The 21,236-nt window shown below is 42.1% G+C and overlaps 2 protein-coding genes across 10 annotated transcripts in view; both read left to right on the top strand.

Moving 5' to 3' along the window:
* The window catches only part of LOC124015726 (homeobox protein Hox-B3a-like), a 57,325-nt gene that overhangs the window by 25,551 nt on the left and 10,538 nt on the right, over positions 1 to 21,236 (top strand). For 4 of the 9 annotated variants that reach the window (XM_046331149.1, XM_046331153.1, XM_046331152.1 and 1 more), the window contains exon 2: positions 6,312 to 6,500. The gene's annotated coding sequence lies outside the window, so the exon portion shown is untranslated. Of the gene's footprint in view, positions 1 to 6,311; positions 6,501 to 11,833; positions 11,982 to 16,382; positions 16,805 to 19,586; positions 20,217 to 20,940; positions 21,088 to 21,236 lie in introns of those variants that run through there. The other 5 variants (XM_046331157.1, XM_046331155.1, XM_046331154.1 and 2 more) reach the window with 5 other exon arrangements.
* On the top strand, positions 622 to 4,894 carry LOC124015728 (homeobox protein Hox-B4a-like). Its single transcript, XM_046331162.1, has 2 exons — positions 622 to 2,200; positions 3,198 to 4,894. Exons 1-2 carry the CDS (start codon positions 1,777 to 1,779, stop codon positions 3,524 to 3,526), a joined length of 753 nt encoding a protein of 250 aa, XP_046187118.1. The 5' UTR covers positions 622 to 1,776; the 3' UTR covers positions 3,527 to 4,894.

Below are 21,236 nucleotides of genomic sequence, written 5' to 3'. Positions count from 1 at the left end.
ATAAGGAGCTGGCTATCTTATCATCCCGTAGACCCTCAAGTTTATTCACTTGGCGTTTGTTCGCTCTGTATTGTCAGATAGATTGGTGGCTTCGGTTATAAACGAGCTACTCCCTCTCATTTAATTGTAGAAGTGTGAGCTAAGCTTCAGTCTCCCCTGAAAAGTAATATTTTTGAAACCCAATTATTTACACTGATTTGCTCTTACTGTTCTTTTGTGGTTACCGAAAACCACTGTGCCATTCACCTATTGTGCAATATATTTTGGTGAGTCATGCTGTCTTTTTCAAAGCATAAATGCATGGCAGAAACAAATGTGAATTTGTAAAGTTGGTCTCTACACATCACGAGCTATGTTTGCGAGGAAAGCACCTTTCATTATGTAGTGCTGTAATGCTGACACACTTGAAGGAAGCCTGCTTTGGGCGTAGCACCTTGATACCTCACAATGACGCAGTCAAGGTGAGCAGCCCCTTTCAATACCTGTCTGGAGAATACCTGTCATCTATATATACCCTGTAGATCCGGATTTGTGTGAACAGACTCACGGTCACAAATTCGTGTCTAAGGGAGTATGTAGTTGATGTATACACTACAAGCCATCGATGGATACAGACGACTGCCAGATGATGTTTATTGTCATTTTGTTGTACCATTAGACTATATTATCCCAATGTAGGCTAATGGGGTGAGATATTTTGATATTGTTTTTCAATGTTGACAATTTCTATAGAAAAGGTAACGGAAAGTTATAATGGGTTTTATTTGCCATGATAATCTGTCACGTGCTGTGATATGCTTGTCTTCAACTGAAAAGAGTATTCACGGTGTCACCATTTCGATTGAGAAACAGTCAATTTGAACAACAAAGGAGATTTATCGCATGATCACTCACCATGCATGGAGCCTTATTCCAACGATAACATTGCATGGGTTAGGATAATGCAATCCTGATAAGGACCAAAACTATTATTCGGTTAGTAATGCAAGGGAGCATGGTCTCAATTACTATGCAAGGTAGGTGTGTAAATTGGTGTGCAGGATAAACGTGGTCTTTAGGGGGACTGACGGTGACTCGCTTTAACGCAAAGGTCTAGCTGTGATTTAGGAGGCTTTGTAACCTGAATTAGTTGATGAATTTTCTATCGATCCTAAACAAGCCTAGATTCATCTCTGACAGGCTTCTGCTGCACGCAGCGCACGCCAGGGCATTCTCTCACCATTATTAGCGAGTGCATTTAAAAGCCTGGCAAGGACGAGCACACGGCATCACTTTCCCAGCCCTTGTTTTGAAAAGCTCCAGTATAAAGAAGAAAAACATCGTTCAAAGGAATATAGCTTGACTATCAAGTCTGGGACGCAACACTTTTCTTGTTAATGTACTGTATGGGGAATTGGGCAGGTGAGGGGGTTGGCTAGTTGATCTGCTCTATAGACCGTGTGTAAACTCCGGTGTTATGTATTTCTGGCGTGTCTGCTTCGGGTTGTTATTGTTTTGATTCGTGCTTTTCGCAGAGCGTGCCAGTGTGTGAAAAAAAGTATGCAACATTCGAAGGCCACATACTGTGCTATGCCAGGATGATGTGCGGGTTCTGCTATGTCTAATCCTATTTCCTTATCCGGGAATTGTCAGGATCCACGCCATTGGCTCTCGCTGTCACATGGATTCTTAACTTTGTTCACTTGACAGAAAGTAGGAGGGTTCTACGAAACAGGAAAACGAGTAAAGCGATAGATATACATTTTAGTATATTTTGTGTGCAATTCAAAGAAATTAATGGCCATGAGTTCCTATTTGATCAACTCCAACTATGTGGACCCCAAGTTTCCACCCTGCGAGGAATATTCACAGAATGACTACCTACCCAGTCACTCTCCGGACTACTACAGCGCCCAGAGGCGAGAGCCTGCGTTTCAGAATGAGTCGATCTACCACCAGCGGTCGGGCTGCGCCGACCCGCCTTACACAACGTGCCAGGGTCCGGGGCAGCCCGCGGTGGTGATGTCTCCACGGGGTCACGTCCTCCCCCCAGCCGGACTCTCAACCCCTCTCCCGGAGCCTAGCCACCATTGCGACTCCGTAACTCCAAGCCCTCCACCCGCGTGTGGCCAGAATCCCCTCAACCATAGCCCTTCCACCGCCAGCTCTCGCCAGGATCCGGTGGTTTACCCCTGGATGAAAAAAGTCCACGTAAACATCGGTAAGTGCTGCTAACTTCTCCCTACTCTGCGTATTTGTGAGCCTGTATCAGTTTACCTAAGGTGGGAAGCTTAGTGTTCGGTGCTAAATCTATCTCCCACGTGAAGTCGCCCTTGGTCTAGATTTACGATCGGCTGTTTGCAGGGCAATATAATTACATCCTCCATAAATTTTTATTGCACTTGTTCGCCAAGTACCTTTGAAGTCTATGTAACCTAGCCCTTCTCATTTCTTCCTAAGATTGGTTTTATGACGACTCGACTGTCCCATAAGTTCAGTTTTATGCTTTGGTAATTTGATTTTAAGTGGTTGGATGTACAAACGTGCACCTTCCTCTGTCGCCTCTCTATTGTTCATGGAAAAGTTTTATGGAAGCTAAAATATTCATATGTATGGAGACTACAATAAAACACTAATGGTAAGGCAAATAGTTGAACTCTATTATAGACCCACACAACTATTCAGCAATGATTAGAGTGTGTGCTTTGAGAACTAGAGCATGCATTCAGACAACGACAAAATGCGACTATTATAAAGTCGTCGTTTAAAGACATTGCCCTGTGGATAATGCCAGCGCCATTCGCCAGAAATTCAAAATGAATGAGTTAGGGCCTTACTTTTAGATAAGTTATTAGGTTTGTATTTTATTAGGCTTTTTGTGGATACTATTCACTGTGTTTTGTCTAGTTTTGAATGAGTTGAATCATATCCAGCACCCATTCAGGCTCTAATAACACCCTCATGCGCCCCTCATTCACAGTGAACGTATATAAAATACTATCAGCATCCATGGACGTAGGCTTACTTGTAGAATTTTGCATAACATATTCCAGCATGGTTATGTCTATATAGGCCTACTTTGTGTCACGTTCTGAGGCAGATTTAATATAATATTCAAATGTTTTGATCTGTATATTAATAATGTATGTTAAGGCCTACAAATGCAATACACGTGTGTTTTGGGGATGGCCTGTAATATGTTGCTCTCTGTCCCACAGTGAATCCAAATTACACAGGGGTGGGTGAGCCCAAACGCTCGCGGACAGCCTACACGCGACAGCAAGTCTTGGAGCTGGAGAAGGAGTTCCACTACAACCGCTATCTGACCCGGAGACGCAGAGTGGAGATCGCCCACACCCTGGTTCTGTCCGAACGCCAGATCAAAATCTGGTTCCAGAACCGGCGGATGAAATGGAAGAAGGACCACAAGCTGCCCAACACCAAGATTCGCTCCAACAGTAACTCCAACAACACAAACTCGCAAAGCAGCGGGCTCGCGCTGGGGAGCTCTCAGAACCGAACCAGCGGGCCTCCACCGAGCCTATAGCCTCCCTCCTTTTCCTACCCATCCACCACCCACCCAACATGCACTTTGAAACCTCCGTTTCTGGAGTTGGATACATGGATTCCACCATGTTTTTACCTCTCCCTTCAATTCAATTACAGGGTTATAACATGGGGGGGGCGAGAGAGAAGGGGGAGTAAAAAACGAAGAGAAAATGTGTCTCTTAAAAAATGTAAAAGGGGAGAAGATTCAAACACAAACACTTCCAATGATGTGTTCACAACCGGATCCAGTTCCCTTTTTTATCCCGTGCCCCTCTCATTCTCTCTCTCCTTCTCTCTCGTCCCCCCCGCTCCATTAGGACAGAAGGCGGCAGATACTTTTCAGATTTGGTGAAGATGGATCCGTGTTTCATCTTTAATCATGCCAAACTCGGCGCCATTTGTCATGTTTACTCTGCAGTACAAAGGGTGAACGGTGGGGCCTGCCCATTACCTCAACGTCCAAAGTTCTGTTTCATACAAAACCCCCTTGTTTTGTCAAGAGCCGTTTTCTTACTCCTTTTCCTCTCCTCAATACTAAAAAATACACCGAATATGTTCTCCAAACATGAAGTTTTTTTGTAAGAGAAAATATAGCTGATTCTCAGTTGTATTCTATGTTTATCAAATGCAATTAAATGAAGACTGACAACGATTGTGAGGTCCGTTGCTAGTTCATTTTTACAGGGACTCCTTTCGCTTCTTTCTATCTTTCTAGCAGAGACATGGTGCATTTGAACAAAGATGGTAAATCACGGTATTAACATAGGACAGTCGTCGCAGTGGAAGGATAAAGCTGGACTTATAGAAACATATATGAACCAAAAGCTGGTACAAACCTACCTAAGTAAAATAAAAACAGCACTGCAATGTACTACCTTGCTATTATAATTACCTCAGTTGTACTTATGTACATTATTTTCTTGCCTTGTGTTATGAAGTGACAGGTTAAGCTCATTTGAATTTTGTGGCAAGTATCTGCAATACGAACGTACTCATTTCTTGTAAGTGAAATATAATTTAAGCAATTTTGTTGGCCAGGGTTGTAAAGAGAAAAATGGTGCGTATATTGCATGACTGAATACACGTTAATTTGATATTTTATCTTTATCTATCTGGTATCCTTTCATGGCACATAAACATGCGCCCCCCCCTCTTTCTTTCGCTCTTTCTCTCTCTCACGCTTTCTTCTCACCATGTGCCATTTTTGGTATTTTATTTGTATGTGTTCCTTTTATTCACATTCCAAAGATGTTATCGTTATTTTCTTCCTCCATATTTGAATGTTGCTATTTGTCTGCTTATTCTCCTCAGTGTCTATCTTTTATTTGTAAATAGCTATAGAAATGTAATAAATGCTTGAAAAGGAGTCCATCTACCCTCTGTGTGTCCTCCTTTCCCTCTGTCGCTGTTTCCCCAATGCTCCAAAAGATACTGAGATATGTCGCTCTCTTTCAGACCAGCTCCTTTAATAGCAAGGGATGTGTAAAAAAAACAAAAATGATTCAATTTAATTTCGCCCTCCCATGGTGGGTTTTCGTTTGCCTTTCTATGTAGCCTGTCTTTTAAAAAAATCACTGAATATCTCCGTGGTTGATTTATATCTTGTGGTCATGAGTGATCCTGGTACATTATGCCTTGTAATCTCGTTTTAAATCACAAACCCCTTCGTTTCACTCTCTTCTCTCGTTAATTTAACGGTGCTCACACACCCGCTGCTCGCTGGTGCTGAAAATATGGATCCTCGTTTTGAAAAAAAAAAATGTTAAATAGGTTCTCGGCTCGTGGGCTTTTAATGCTTTAATGAGTCTAATTTTTGCACAACAGTTTCTCTGTGTTTGCTGGCTCGCTGTGGGTTTTTTTATATTACAAAGGAGCGGGCCGGTGCCATAGCTCAAACCTTGACAACCAAATAGATAATCAAGAAGACAAATGGCTTCTTTTGGAAGGCGCGGCTCTTGTATTAATTTTCATTTTCTTCTCTTAGAGCAGGTATCGAAAATATAGTGCAGGAGAAAATAGCATTCTGTTTGGGTGTTGAACTTTAAACAAAAGTGTGGGCTCAAATTGGTCTTCTAGCGTTCCGTGGAACAGAGAAGATTTTCTATTACTTGATTGATGTAAGCCCATGTGCCATATAGCTTCCTCCAATCCATTTATATGATTTTTTTTCTCACCATATATTTATGAAATGCCTTTTCAAAACCTCCAGCTTCCTACAGGCCTATGCTATACCTCAAGACGTTGAAGCAAGTCCAGTCAAATATACACACACAGTACCATTGAAATACATACAATGTGATAGGCCTACTATCGAATTCGTTCACAGTATTCTTGAATGTGCTCCTTTTTTAAGTCTATAGCTCACACACATTGGGCCCTTTGGCAGTGTCTATACTTTTCAGATGGCAAGTGATATTATGTCCAAATGTTGTGATATTCACAACAGTTCAAACGTCGTTTATTTGAATAGATACATTGGTCCCCACGCATATGTGTCTTCACAAAAAAGCCCCCAAGCACTTGCATAGTAAAATAAATGAATTTCCGTGTGACATCACATACAATATGCACCTTAGAATTCTATTCTTATCCTTTATTTTTTTTTAAAGAAGAAGAAGCCTTCTGCCTTCGGAGGGTGAATAGGAGCGAACAGATTTCCAAGGGGCCCCAAAAGTTCACCGCCATTATTTGCGGACAGAGCCAAGAAAAATGTGAGAATTATACAGAAAAATCATTAATCACTTCTTCTCTTTAAACACTTCTTCTCCTCTATTGTCATTCAGCAGCACAACTGCACGGACCTTCTGCTAGGAGGGGAGAGGAGTCTTGGAAGACACTTGAAGATACACGCCCCCCCTTCTCAACCCACTACCTTCTTTTTGACCAAGAAAACTTTTTTTCTGGAAGAAAATCCTCATAGAATTCCAACGACATTGAGAATCTTCGCATTACCGAGGATGGCAGCGACGAAGGTAATGACTTTTGTTTCGTTGGTTTGCTTGGGTTAGAGTTTTATTGCTTCATAGCCCTTGCTTTCACAGCCGGGTAGCAGGCGCGCATTTGTTGCGGTCGGGGGGAAGGCTAGGTAGGTTTTATGGTCGCTTTGATATAGCGTGGGGACTTCTGGATCCCTGCTGCTGTGTATCCATGATCGGTGTGGAGGGTAGAAATGAAGTTGCGTTTTCCTGAGAATTTGTGTAACTGTTTACTTCTCTTGGGCTTCAAGCGTCACCCCTGAAATGGTGTTAACATGTCAGATGTCTCTCTCGCTCACCCTCTTCCTCTCTCGCTCACCCTCTTCCTCTCTCGCTCGCTCTATTTGTGGCTCAATAGGCCTTGGTTTTTAGCACATTATATATATATGGATATGGGTGTATAGGCTTTTGTAATAGGCCTACACACCCATGCGTAATGTTGCCTTTTGGAGTGGACAGCGTCCTTGTCTTCAACGCTTGACTGTATGCACTGCATTCTTACAGGATTAGGATATTTACATTCTTAGAATATTGTACTCTAATTGGCCAATTTATATTTTTCTTCTTGAAGATACTTGTTTAGTGCTACTTGCCAGTTAGATTTGAATTTGAATATGAAGCCTAAAGTCCTATCGTTTTTATACAGTAATTCGATGGTCAATTGGTCAAACCAAAATGAAAAGAACGAATCGCTAAAAAACAATTGACCTCGAAATAAACGATTGGTAGCACATCTCTGCAACGCAATTGCATTTAGTAGTTTGCTTACATGAGCACGAATGACTCAGAAGTGCATTCACTGCTGCTTGACCCCTCCAGATCAATCTCTGCGGGTATATAAAAAAAGACCAGAGGTTCTGCGCCATGGCTTCTGCTCCCTCTGCGGGCCTGTGTGGCACGATGCGTGTTAAAGTAACAGAAACACATCGTAAAAATATAGGGACTGTTATCGAAGGGAGAGGCAGAGAGAGAGAAAAAAATCGATGGGTGGAATTGACAACAGAATGGCCTGGCCGAGCGCGAGTTCAACCAGGGGACACGTTTTCTGACCGATTAGGTCCGTTGCCAAGTCACAGACTGACCCTTGGTACCCCTTGACCTCTCGCAGACTGCACAGTGCTCCATGTTACATTTCCAGCAAAGACCCCGGGCGAGTTAGTCATAACACCGCGGCCAGGTGACTGTAACCTCGGGGCACGGTGCTATCTAGTCTCAGACAACCACGTAAACCAAACAGGGCCTTAAGAAAACAGACAGGCGTGCCCTTCTCCAGAGCTATCTAGCTGCATGGATTCTTTTTTTCTCTCTCGTTCCCTTCAGATTCACAAATATACAGGCTAAATCACTGGTTGCTATAGGAGACGTTTGGGTTGTGTCCCACATCTCGTTGATAGGCCTCGCTATGAGTGAGACTGTACATTTCAGCAGCTTCAGCATAACACAGGAAGTCATGGGGCTTTTGCCCCCCCCCAGATATGACTACTATATGGTATGCCAAAGCTTTGCATTGTATCATGCTCCCTCAGTCCCCCTCCAGCCTCGTTCCCTCCCTCCCTGGACCTAAAAGCCCTCCAAGATTTGTTGGAAGCCTCTGCCGCTTGTCCCGGAGAGCTGCGGTGGTGCGGTGCCTGTTTTAGATCACCCCGCTAATTGCAAAACAAATAGCCTCCGCGCATTGATGAATCATTTTTGTGGAAAGCCACTGAGCGGAGGTCAGCGCCATGTAGTCACAGAGATATATAGCGAACGCACGCGCACGTTGTGTGCAAAAGCTGGAAGCGTTTCTTCTTTTTTTTCCTTTTTTTAAAAGGAGACATTAAGTAAAGGAAAGCACGGTCGTTACTGCCGCCAGCCCCCCCCCCCATTCTAACCCACTGTCCACTAATACATAGTACAGTACACCATTTTACTGTATTGACTGTGTAAGTTGTTGTTTTTGTGTACACGAATGCCTCCGAAATAGCTTACATTCACTGTGCATAAATGTCTGCACGCAATAACTTGCACAAGCTGCCTAGAAAAGTGATGGTTCTCTTTGGAGTCTTTTGCCTTTTCTTTGTGGACCCATGGGCTATGTCTGAATGTGTGGCTCAGTATGATGCTGTTTCACCAAATAATCACCAAATGCGGCATGTGAAAATAAACAAAAAGTTATATGTTACTATTTTAGCGAATAAGTTTCGGGTTTCAAGGGTAGTAATGCATGATAACTAATGGATAACGCAATGAATAATAGCACTGTTCCTATCTATAGCGTACTTCTAGCTGGCCTCTTTTACTACTCTTTATTATTACTTAGTCTACTACTATTATTATTATAGCCTACTACTACTACAATTACTACTACTAGTACTTTAATGATACTACTATTATTATTATAGCCTACTACTACTAGCTACTACTACTAGTACTTTAATGATACTACTATTATTATTATAGCCTACTACTACTAGCTACTACTACTACTAGTACTTTAATGATACTACTATTATAATTATAGCCTACTACTACTAGCTACAACTACTTTAATTATAGGCCTACATTCAGACAAACAGTACATACATACATTCAGACAAACAGTACGTACATACATACATACATACATACATACATACATACATACATACATACATACATACATACATACATACATACATACATACATACATACATACATACATACATACATACATACATACATACATACATACATACATACATACATACATACATACATACATACATACATACATACATACATACATAAGATATATAATACATAAATGCATATCAAAGGCTACAGTACATACACTAACAGCATCCATAATTCATCTTTATCATTATTATCGCAACGCCAATAGCTTGATTCCGTTCATCATGTAGGCCTACCTACATGTTTTATCATATTTCAGACTGTCTTCCATAGATTTAGATTTTTTTTTCAGAAGCTTACAGTATTGATTGAAACATATCTAAAATAACTAAAGTATAATGTCAGGTTATGTTACATGCTGGCTGGATGCTGAATTACTGTCCTATGGAGTCAATGTCCTTCGCAGAATATATATATTTGTTTAAAGGCTGTGTGTGTCCTGCCGGCTCTGACAGATTTACGATCCCCAATAAAGTCCGGGATGTTGGACTTCGTAAATCAATCTCTGCTACCCCATATAAACCTATCCTTTAGCATAACGTTGTGTTTACATAGCCAAACTCCAGCTTTGATTTTCATGGACTGCTATTTGATTTTTGTTTCTGATGAGAGTATTTATTGTTATTGACCATTTATTACTATTATGATGATGATGATGACTAGTGTTATTGTTATTATTATGTCTTCTGTAAACAACAGTAATCCACAGGTAGGCTATTCTTTATTTACACAGTATTTCAATAGTTTTTTTTAATGTACACTTCAGTTTTAAGTGCAGTTTTATTCAATTCTAGAGTGATTAGGTTAATCATTTACAAGGATAAGGCTTTTGGGTGTTCCCATCGATCACGGATTTTTCTTAGACCTTTTCTTGCAATGTATTTCGTCCAAATAAAATGATTTATATTAGGCCTGTGCAATCATCACTATTATTCTCATTCAGTTATTGGTGTTGTTGGTGGTGTTAATATTACTATTATAATTAGCCTACACAATATGGTGTCATTCTTTTGTGAGCAGTATTCGTTTGTTGTTCTTATTGTGGTCATCGATGTTGCGTTTATATGGACCTACTGTGATTAGTGTACTTTATAGCCATCATTAATAGTGCTATCACCCCTGCAAATATTTGATTTCAATTATGGGTGAAATCTTTTGCAACTCCTTGAAATATGTTGTTAGTTTTGGACTTCAGTGTTTCCCAGTCGTCCCTTTGCGTCTCCCCTATGCTTTATCGAAGAAAGTAAAGCTACAATAATGATACAACGATTTTATCTGACACGCACAAATGTATTGTTCTACTCTGCCATCCGCATGTTGGTCTATCTTGCGTGCATTGTTCACATTTTCCCCCGAACGCAAATATTTCCAAAGAACCAGCTGGGCAAAGTTAAAGCCGGAAAATAGATGTTCTACACAGCGTTGGTTTCTTTCCTAAATTCCTCGGGGTAATTACATTTGATATCAAACCCCTTTGTGCCGTTTTCCCTTCAAGCTGTCTAATTTCTTGTGTACGATATTCCTGGGGAAAAGGGAAGCAGCTTCAGTGTTGTGTTGTTCTCTGCTTACTCGCAGGCACAGCACCAAGTCCTGCTATTGTTTGACCTTCAGGATTATCCTTTAGACATAGCTGCATGGGTTTGTTGGACACAGCCCCAGGTCTATTGTTCTGGGAGAGTGCAATGGCAGAGCACACCAAAGGATTGGTACCATTGTTGCCAAGTGCTTGCGGCAGGGTGTCGCCCCATACAACTCTCTCCTATCTGCCGCGTGCTACCTGTCTTTTATTCGCTCCACAACCGTCCCTGCAAAAATGAATCACCCCTCGTGCCACGGGCTTCCACCAAATGTGTTAATAATTAGATGGTTGCTATTTAGAGATCTCGCCGGCACAGCTATGTGTGATATCACTTCGCAACTCCTGTCGAAGTAGTTCGAAAATAAGGATACCACAAAAGGTCGTTGTTTTCTTTGATCTTTTAGAAATTGTGTCATATTGAATCACCATCAGTAACGATAGTGTTATTATGAAATTGACTGTGGGTGAAAGAGTGTATGCATCGTTTTAATTTCTTCCAGAATGGTCAAAAATGTGTTTAATTATTGTGTCAACAAAAGATTTGTGCAAACCAACAAGGACTTCAACGAATAATAGGACATCAATAATCTCAACAATAGACCAATCAAACAAGTTTAGCTATGACAAAAGTGGCTTTTAGTCTACACCTTCTGTGCATAAATCTATATCTAAATAAGGATTTCTTGTTTTCAAGCGAAAGAAAAACACCCTTATCTCGAAATACATAAACAGAGATGGTAAGGAATAAAGACAAAACGAACGCACCCAAGAGTTTCACTATCCTCTATTCGTATCATGTCATCTCTCTCGTATTGCCACTTAACATAACTTATTTCAGTAGCCTATATAGCACACACGTAGCCTAAGACGTATTTCTCCCATTCACAAAGAGCTTTAGAGTAGACGGTGTATGCCTATAGGCTCGTCTTTGTTTTATTTTTCTGTAAAATATTTAAGTTGGAACGTGGGCTCTGGAGTGTTGGGTCAGAGTGGTCCCGCGAGCGTGCAGGGAGAGGTACCCCATCCCCCTCCTGGTCACGTGATTCATTAAATAATTAATGCAGAGGTTGCAGAATAGATATGTATTCGTCAGGAATATCGCAGACATGGTCTCCCTGTGTCTGACGTGAAATTCAACTGTCCTTTTAAAAACAAGACCTATAGCGGAGAAAAAAAGAGAGGGGAGAGACACACAGAGGCTGCAATAAAACAAATTTGGACGGGAGCCTCTCGTGGTGTGGACATTGTGAGTATAGCGGAAACGGGAACGCCACTTCCACGCAAGTGCATTGCTGCGCTGTTGGCTTACCCGAGTCAATGAATTATATGCTGTTTGTTATATTGTGGTAAATATGTCAAAAATACTCATCTTGCCGTACTTTGACATCATGTATGTGTTTGCAACCATCATCCCATCGTTTGACTTCAGCATCGGTTACATGAACGATGCTAGCTGTTACTTGTCATAGTACTGCACTGTATTGCAATGCAATGATAGCGATGTATATATTTTAAAAGCAGTCGTATTACTATTCTCATCCGCCCCCATCCCACCTCGGTCTTCTTCATGTCTGCATGTCTCTCTCTCTCCCTCTCTCTTCTTTTCAGCCAGCTTCTTCGCTTGATTTATTGTGATATGTGTGTCAGCGGCAGCGGGCTGCCATTGTGTGTTTGTGAGGGAGTTGTGTTGTTTATGGCGGTCTCCGCGATAAATCATTTCTCGGGAAAATGATTGGCGAGTGATGATACGCGGGAATGAGGAAGAGATTCCTGGATCCTCGTTTCTCACTCTGGCTTTTTCGGTGCTTCTTGTCTCTCGTCGGTCGAGAAAAGCTTTTGCCTTTTTCACACTCCTCTCTCCCCCCCGCAGTTGATTATCGCGGGCGATTTACGGCAATGGATCAGCAACTAATATGAAGGCTAAGTAGCTCGAGGTCTTGAGTTACTGCACATGCGATTACCAATTAAGGGAAGATTTGTTTAAATTTGGCAAAACGGGAACGCCTCGTCGCAATTTGAATCTCATAAAAGCGCCGGAGCTCGCCAGCATAGGCCTATTCATAGCCAGAGGTGTAATACCTGAGCTTCAGACGTTTTTTTGGACAGGATAGACAACTTAATTGGAATACAAACTTAGGAGAAGAGTAGGCTATAATTCAGCTAGGTGGGAAGTGTTGTATAGAGGGGTGGCGTGAAGAGCATAGTATCGACTCACTGTAGCTAAAGGGACTGGAGGGTTTCTTTTAGAATATTTTTCGACAGATTTTTTCGTTGACATTTCTGTGGATTTTCTTCGACCTTGAAATGATGCAACATTCGATTACTTATGTCAGTAGCTTATATTTCTGAATTTCGCCATAACGCACACTGCGACCTGTATATGGGGGTGTTTAGTAAACAGCAGATAGTATTGTTTATTATTTGGTATACTGTACTATTGTGTGTTATAGCACAGTCACCATTTATATTGGTTGTGGTGGCATGGGGGGGGGGGGTATGTTATTTTCTGGGCTAACGGTAGTAAATGTTGTATATGACGCGTTAACGTTGTTTTGGTGTGGATATCACACTTGTATGGTGCATTGATGCCATTGAAAGAGCAAACTACAAAGACAGACAAAGACTGCAACATTTTCCCACTTGAAAATGTTTTACTCACATTTTGGTGTGAAAAAGGATGACAATGAAATCAGTATTTTGTAGGATAATAATAATAGGCATACTAATAATAATAATAATACATATTTATTATACAGTGCTTCCTTGTATTCATGAATACAAAACAGCTTAAATGTCATTACCATGGCTGGCTCCTTCCACAATCCTCCCCTTCGCCTCGCTAGTGTAAACCTTTGTGTAACAAAATTAGAACAACTCGGTGGCTCCCATCAAATATTAATGGGCATAGCAGCAAGGGGCAGCACTTTTCAAAATGTCTATTCCAGCGGCGCTCCTTGATGTCGGGCGCTGTGTCAAAAACAATATTCCAGCTCATTTCGGTGGACGCTCAGGGGGCAATGAGAAGGGGGACATTGTGCGCGTAAGAGATCACCGTTGTTCACTGAAACCGCCTCATGTCTGATTTCAATGACAGCCCAGCGTTGGAAAAATTATTCCAAATGCCAGTCAGATGGGTAGCTAGGCTGGGTGCTCAGATTATGTTGGAAACAATTGTGCATCATAATCATGGTGCCAAGACAAATGCTAATAGCATATAGTAAAAAACGAACTATTAGCATTACGCACAGGTCTAATACACGTAAATAGGCTACAAATAGATTATTAGTAATACTTGTAATTAGCATATAATGGTAGCAACAGTGGGACATGAGGCTTCTATAATAGCATCCGTATAATACTATTACAAATGGTCTATATTCCCCTCCCTGCCATAACTAGAGGTTGAAAGCTGAAGGTGGGCCTTTTGTTTGAATGGCTCTGCTCTTTGGTTCGATTCTATCGGATAGGCTATTGCACTTCAAAAACCTTTTCAGCAACCTGCAACTGATTCACGGCGTCCAGATTCTATATGTATATCTCTTTATGGCTCTATGTATGTGTGCGTAAGTGTGTCTGATTATTGTTTATCATGTTTTGTGTCCCAGACAAGGTCGTTAGAATCCCACGCATGCAGCACGAGCGCATCTTCCCGCTCAACAGCAGTGGGAACAATACAAATATATGGCAGCCATATTGAGCCCTTCTCTCACAAAAAGGCGCGACCCTCCAAGAATACACCATTCATAAGCATAGCCCCTTTTCTCCAGAATATTCTCTTGCTTACCTCAAAGTATTCGTTTTGTTGTGCTACAGCAAACATATCGAGATAAATGTATTTCCATCCGTTTTTTTTGTTGCAATTTGTTTGCACAAAGAACATGGTGGCTCTATAACACTAGTATTTTGGAGGTAGCTTAAATTCGATTGTTGCACTTCCTTTTTACAATTATAGATAGACTACGACACTGCTTTACTTCACTCATTGTAGTATAAAAACAAAAACGGAACCTTTACATAAAATAGCATGCATGGTACATAACACTGCAGGGCGACAAAAGATTCACTAGAACACAATACTTTTCCTGTGGACAAAAACAAAACAAAAGACGTACCATTAATCATTAATTTACGCGTAAATAAGTAGCACATGTATCTACCAAATAATAACCTGGACAAGAGGTCCACAAAAAGCAATGGGATTGTTTTAATATAACCAAGCAAGAGAGAACTGTTCATTCTAAAGCCTGTCCTAACCTCGATCTAACATAGCTCCAAAATTGCAATATTTGCCCATTGTAAAACAAATATCGAAAGCTTTAGTTTAAGTTTTACGCAATGGAAATATAACCATCTAACATATCTTGCATTTATCCACTAAAACATAAGCGTAATATGTATCCCCTTTATTTCGGTCAAATTGGCCACCCTTTGCCATAATATTAAGCAGAAATTTGACATAATAGATGCTCAATGACTTGCCCAAAAGCGACACAATAATATAGCTCCCCAAACCATCTGTTAAAAGCAGGTGAAAATACAGCTAAAATATCAATCTAGTGGTCATATTAGTCTTAAACTTGAATCTTCAACTTGAAAATAATAGCTGTTATTTCCCCTAAGTTATATTACCAGTATTATTATTATTATCATTGTGAGTAGTCTATTTTAATCTCCTAATTCTTTTCAGGGGGCCATGTAGTTATTGGTTGGCCAGGTAGGTATTTCCCCGGCCTTCAGTAATGCAGGAATGATTACCCCTTCGGAAATAAATCAATATGAAGCCCCGCGCTAATTTATAATGATCTACAAGAGCAGCAATTCAAAAGCGCATGAAAAATGACCGGTGAAACCGTATCCAGAGGCTGCAAGGAGAATTTTCACCCGGTTGAAGAGCATGCAGGGGAGCGATAAGAGTACCAAGCCGGAAATGTTCAGAAGAAAGGCAAGGTTTTTCATGCAGGACTCAAAATAACTCGGATACTATCGTGGCACATTTGCATCAGTGTAATTGAACTTCCCACTATTCGTGTGGGTATCTCTACCACCCTCTCCATACCCTGTATCTCTTTCTCTCTCCCCCTTTCTATCCATCTCTCTCCATTTCTTTCTCTCTCTCTCTGTCTGTGTGTCTGTGTGTGTGTGTGTGTGTGTTGTCTGAGCGTAGGCAGATAACACTCAGACGCAAAAAAGGATCAGCCAAGAAACAAAGCCAAGTGCATCCGACTTAGTCACAAATTCTAAAACGTAATAATCTTTACAAAATGTACAAACGTTAGTACAATAAAAAACTATCACAGGGTGAGAGCTTTACATCACATCAAGATATAGGTAATTTATTGTTATATCCCCTGCTATGATGCAAGCCTATTTAATTCGTGAAGAACATACTACCCGTTACCCGCCAACCACCCCCAGCCTAAAAATGAATTTAACTCTGGCAAGAAAATGGCAGTATCGGAATGAGGTTGACCACGTTCACCCCTGCAGAAGCCCGCAGGTTGTAATCGCCATATGGCCCGCGTGTCGGCCTCGCAGCCGTGCAGTCAGCTCCCTATTGGACAGACGAACCCCTTTGCCTTCTCCACCCTGTGTGTCCTGTAAATCCACTGGTTCAGTAGTTCACCGTGTCAATCCACCCCGCTCCACGCAAGCAGCTATAGGCGGAAAAAAAGAGGTAGAGGGTAGAGGTGGACTCTGTCGCCTGGTGCTGACTGCTAAGCCCGAAGGAATCGCATGCAGGGTTCGAAGAGTTCGGAAGTGCAAAGGGTGCTCCATGTTCGGGAGCACTCGGGCTCGGAAGACCCCGTCGTGTTGATGGGTGCGCGCGCGCATATGTTGTGAGCAGTCCGTCCTGCTCGCGGTTGAGGATTTATAGCTTTCCAAAGCTGCCATGTTAACTATCTTATTTTGTTTTGTTTAGTGGAAAGATACCATTACCAAATTACGCAAAACGCATCCAAGGTCACCAAAAAGCAAAACACTATATATTCCAGGCGCGTTTACAGTAGATAATCCCGCAAACGCTGATCAAGCTTGGCTCATAAGACCCAGAGAAGTGCTGTAAGTCAGGTAAGGTTTTCAGGCATCGACTGACGCCGGATGCTTGGGCTCTTCCCAGTGTTCTATGCTCTTCTGTAGACAAGTCATTAATTATCCGTTGTGTGACCCATCTTTGGGTGTGCCTGAGCTCGCAAACTTTTGTGTTTTCGAATAGCCGAAGACAGATGCCTTCGAATAGGTAACCGAGGAGGGCTAAAGGGCTACTCGCTCCCCTCTCCCTCTTTTCCCTCACCCGCTCTCCATTCTCTCCCTCTCAGTGCATTTTGTTGTACGTCTCCCTGCCTGTCCCCCTTCTTCTTCTTTCTACTTCTCTGTCAAGCATTAATATCTGGGCTCCCACACCCCCATTAAAAAAAGTTTACTCATTGCGTAAAGTGCGGTGCATCTAATGTTTAGAGAGTGGAGTGGGGGAGTCGCGGTGTGGGGTGAGCGGTGAATGGATCTGATGGCTAGGTGTAAAAAGAAGATGCGTGTGCTCCTGATTTATGACCGTGTGAAAGGATTGCTTACTCTAGCTGCTCCCAATCTAGCCTCGGCTTTTCTGTCTCCCTGGGAATCCAAATGTACTATCAAGCCCATCACGGCGTGCTCTCTTTGTTATTATTGTCATTATTGCTGTTTGTGGAACAACCTGTGCGCCACACACACCTACAAATGGCGTTTTAGACTATGTGAAGTAATGTAGATTAGCGCTATTCATTCTAACACGACCTGGAGGTTCATGGACAATTGAAAGATATGGTCTTTCATACTGTAACTGCGAACCTCTAGGCGTGTAAAATAGGTGTTCTAGTAAAATAGAACATGTTGACTTCAGAGGACCCCGAGAGCTCACCGATAATAGCAAGATAGGCATTTTATTTAGGCCCTCTGTGAGCCTTTACCGTAATTGATCATTTTGCTTCCCATGCGTCTCGGTCTGTACATCTGCAAACTCCAAATAGAGAACTTACAGAACTTAGTACAGCAAGAGATGCAGTAAATTAAATCATGCTATTACATGCAATGTCAACTTTGCACAATGTAAAAGCATTGTAAACCGATTATCTGCAACTGCCATTTTACAAGTGCACATTGTAAAGACATTATCTATGCAATCATGATCTAGACTACCCTCGAGATAAACACGAGCAAGACGTCAGTGAAAGACATCTACAAGGCACGTGGACTTGCAACTATATAGGAACCAACACGAACATCATGCCAACTCTAGCTTCTTCAACGTACAATAAGTTGTTGCGCGTAAAGGAAAAACAAACAATACATAGCCACATACGTGGGACACCTGTGCTGTTGTTGTTGTTTCTGGGTTTTTAACATTTTATTTCATTATTTGTGTACCTGTTTGACACTATACTGCATTGCTGGGAGCTAATAACATACGCATTTCGCTGCACCCGCTATAACGTCTGCTAAACTGTGTACGCGACCAATACACTTTGATTTGAATGTGGTCCATTGGTTATCTCAGTACATGAGGACCATGTTTTGACATTACCACTATACTTCTATAAAACTCATTTACTCCCATAGACTCACTTTGTCTATAGGGTGTACTGCATATCAACCATTAGCTAGATAGCTCCGTGGAAATCATGACCTGGTAGTGTGTGCGTCATGTGATGGAAAACTGAATGAAACCACACAAGTCTAAGTGGCCATGATTTAATTGATTTTATCATACATCACTGACAATATAGGCAAGCTCCAATGGAAAAGGGGAAAGTAAAACTACTGTGTGTCAGTATATAATATCTGACAGCTGCGGATAGCGTCCATATGACCTTTATGCAAGTTATTTGCTATAGTGGCATCTGCTTAAGACGCCTTGGATCACTCCGCAACACAACCATCATTAGCATCATCTCTGAAGCATATTAAATGTCAAAAAGGTACTATGAAAATCTAAAAGTTCAATTTAAGTCGTTTTATATTGAAAATAGCTCCAGGTTCCAGTAAAACCTTGTAGGGCTAAATCTAACCATTCATTCAAGAAAAGCCCGGTCACACCACCCCATCCTCACATATTGGTGAGGTGGACACTTTTTTAGTTCCCTGGAACAGAAAGGGTCCTGTGACCTATAAGGCCCCCTACCCCAGCCGTCTCCAAGTCAGTGCCCTCTTTGACTTCCCGGTTAAAGATTACCACCTAGAGCCCTTCTCTCATAAAGATTAACCCTGATCTCTCAATGAAACTAGCTGATGGAAGTGGATTCCTTGTTGAGAATGTAGAACATGAAGATGTTCTATGTTCTGCAACCAAAAGCCAATAAGCTAAAGTCCATCATATGCAGAGAAGTCAGCGGCACTGATGCCATATCAAGGGATCCATTTCTTCCCTCTTCACTGGCACCTTTCCCTCTCCATTCGCACCTCCAACAAATGAGGTGAACAAATTAAATGAACACTTGGTACATTTAGCTATAACGCCACCATAAGAATGTGACCTAATGACATTCGCCTCTAAAAGCACAACGAGCTAATCTTGCATAAACACATTTGCCCATGTTTCTTATTCAAACACTAGCACACCACTTCTGAACTTGCGTAGGTTCTCTTGCGTAATCACAACTAGCTCCACAGGATACAGACATAACGCTCAGGTCACCGGGCCTCAAATGGGAGTTGAATTGTAATCCGGAGATCTTTAGTAGAGGCTATCTGCGTGGGTGTAAAACCATGCCCCCTTGCTCCACCAGTCGCCCAGTGAGCAGTGCAGAAAACCCTTTTATCACCCAAAGATTGGAGGCAGAGGCCTCGCATCCCCACCGGTCTCTCTCACTAAGTCCATGGTGTTGAAAGTCTCATGTCATCCGGCAGAATGGGAGAGAAAATAAGATGTATCATGTCTCTCGTCGTTTAGAACAATTTGTCATTTGCCATTTGGGAAGCCAGTCGTTAGACCTCATTGCATTTCAAGGTGGCGGAATTCGGCGAATGGACCCGATGAAAACTACACCCTCCCAGAGATTGGGAGAAAAAAATATAATTTTGGGGGTGGGTGGTGCTTGCAAAATGGGGCAAAAGTCAGAGAAGCAACCAATCCGGAAAATGTGAAGGAAAATATATTTCTCCGTCGTTTTGGAGGCACCAAACAAGGGATGAACAGTAGCCAGAATTATATCAAAACCAGAGTATGCTACGCGCATCACGTGAGCGCATGATACCGGGGCATTATTTTGGATTTGGAAAGGACCTTATTGTTGCTTGCTGGCTATGTTTTCGCCCAGTCACTAACTCTGCTGTTAACAACTGCCTGGTAATTACACAACAAATGGGATGTCGGCGTTTCGCTGACTTCCAGAAGCCCACGCAGGCTCTTTGAAAGCCTTGGACAGCAAGGCCCGGATTAATACATAAATATAATACATTAAGAGAGGACTCCAAAGTAGACTTCTTCCGTTGATTGATCATTAATCTGGTGAGTTATTGCTCTTCAACGCAAAGGTCACTTGGAAAACCGAACGCCAATCCGTCACATCGAGATGTAGCCCCGCTGCATGCCTGTTAATTTCGGTTGTTTTGCACCCAGCTCGTGTTCATTAACCTGGTGCACGTAGAAGTTGTGATGGTGGAGAACCGTTTTTCGGTAAACGAATGGCCACGGAGGGTGTGAGGGAAACATGGCCAGACAATTGCTGGTGAAAGGACCGCTAACGGAGTGTTGAGAGAGAGGAGGGGGGAGTGAAAATACTACTTGATAATAAAGTTGGAGAGAAACTATTTGTGTACTGGGGCTCTAGTGTGGAGCTACAGGGCTTTGGGATTTGATCATTGGCGTAGATTTGATAGAAATTGACCAAGTAGGCAAGCATTCCCCATTCCCCTAATGCCTGTGCATCCACTTAATATGCATTTTGATAAATTATGCAGGAGCCCTTTGTTGCAACCAGTGCAGAAACGAACCAGCCAAATCCCTATGTTGTTTGTCTACGTTATTCGGATAGCCCTTAGCACATGCCAGGCTTTTTGGATGATTTTCGTTGAATTAGTGCTTGGTTAGTCGTCATTTCTTCTGAATTTCCTCGCCCCGTGGCTTCTTTCAACCTTTTTCCACAAAAAAAATTGGCTCATCAGCTCTTCTGCTTGTAGCTGCCTCCTCCCTTTGTTCTGAGCGTGCAGCGTTGCTGGCTGCGGGGGCTGTAGCACCCTGCACTTTGTAGGTAACTTTAGGTTAGTCCAGTACGGCTCCGGGTCGAGCGAGCTATCGGTGCTGAAAATCTTCAAAACTACCAGAGTAGCAGTGGAGTAAAAACCGGGGCAACGGGAATGGAAGCGAGCCAATGCTGTGCGTGAGTGCGGGGATGCAATAAATAACTTTATATCGCTATAGGCCGCAAAAGTCGGGGAGGTCGGGGAATCCTCGTTTTGATTTATGTGTTTGGGGTAGCTGTCAGGAGCCGGCGAACGAGAGCGTCCAACGTTTTTATTCCACTTTTAA

Source organism: Oncorhynchus gorbuscha, linkage group LG26 (genome assembly GCF_021184085.1).
Source record: "Oncorhynchus gorbuscha isolate QuinsamMale2020 ecotype Even-year linkage group LG26, OgorEven_v1.0, whole genome shotgun sequence".
Lineage (NCBI taxonomy): Eukaryota > Metazoa > Chordata > Actinopteri > Salmoniformes > Salmonidae > Oncorhynchus > Oncorhynchus gorbuscha.
Note: the sequence above shows the minus strand (reverse complement) of the source record. Positions and strands in the feature narration are given on the sequence as shown.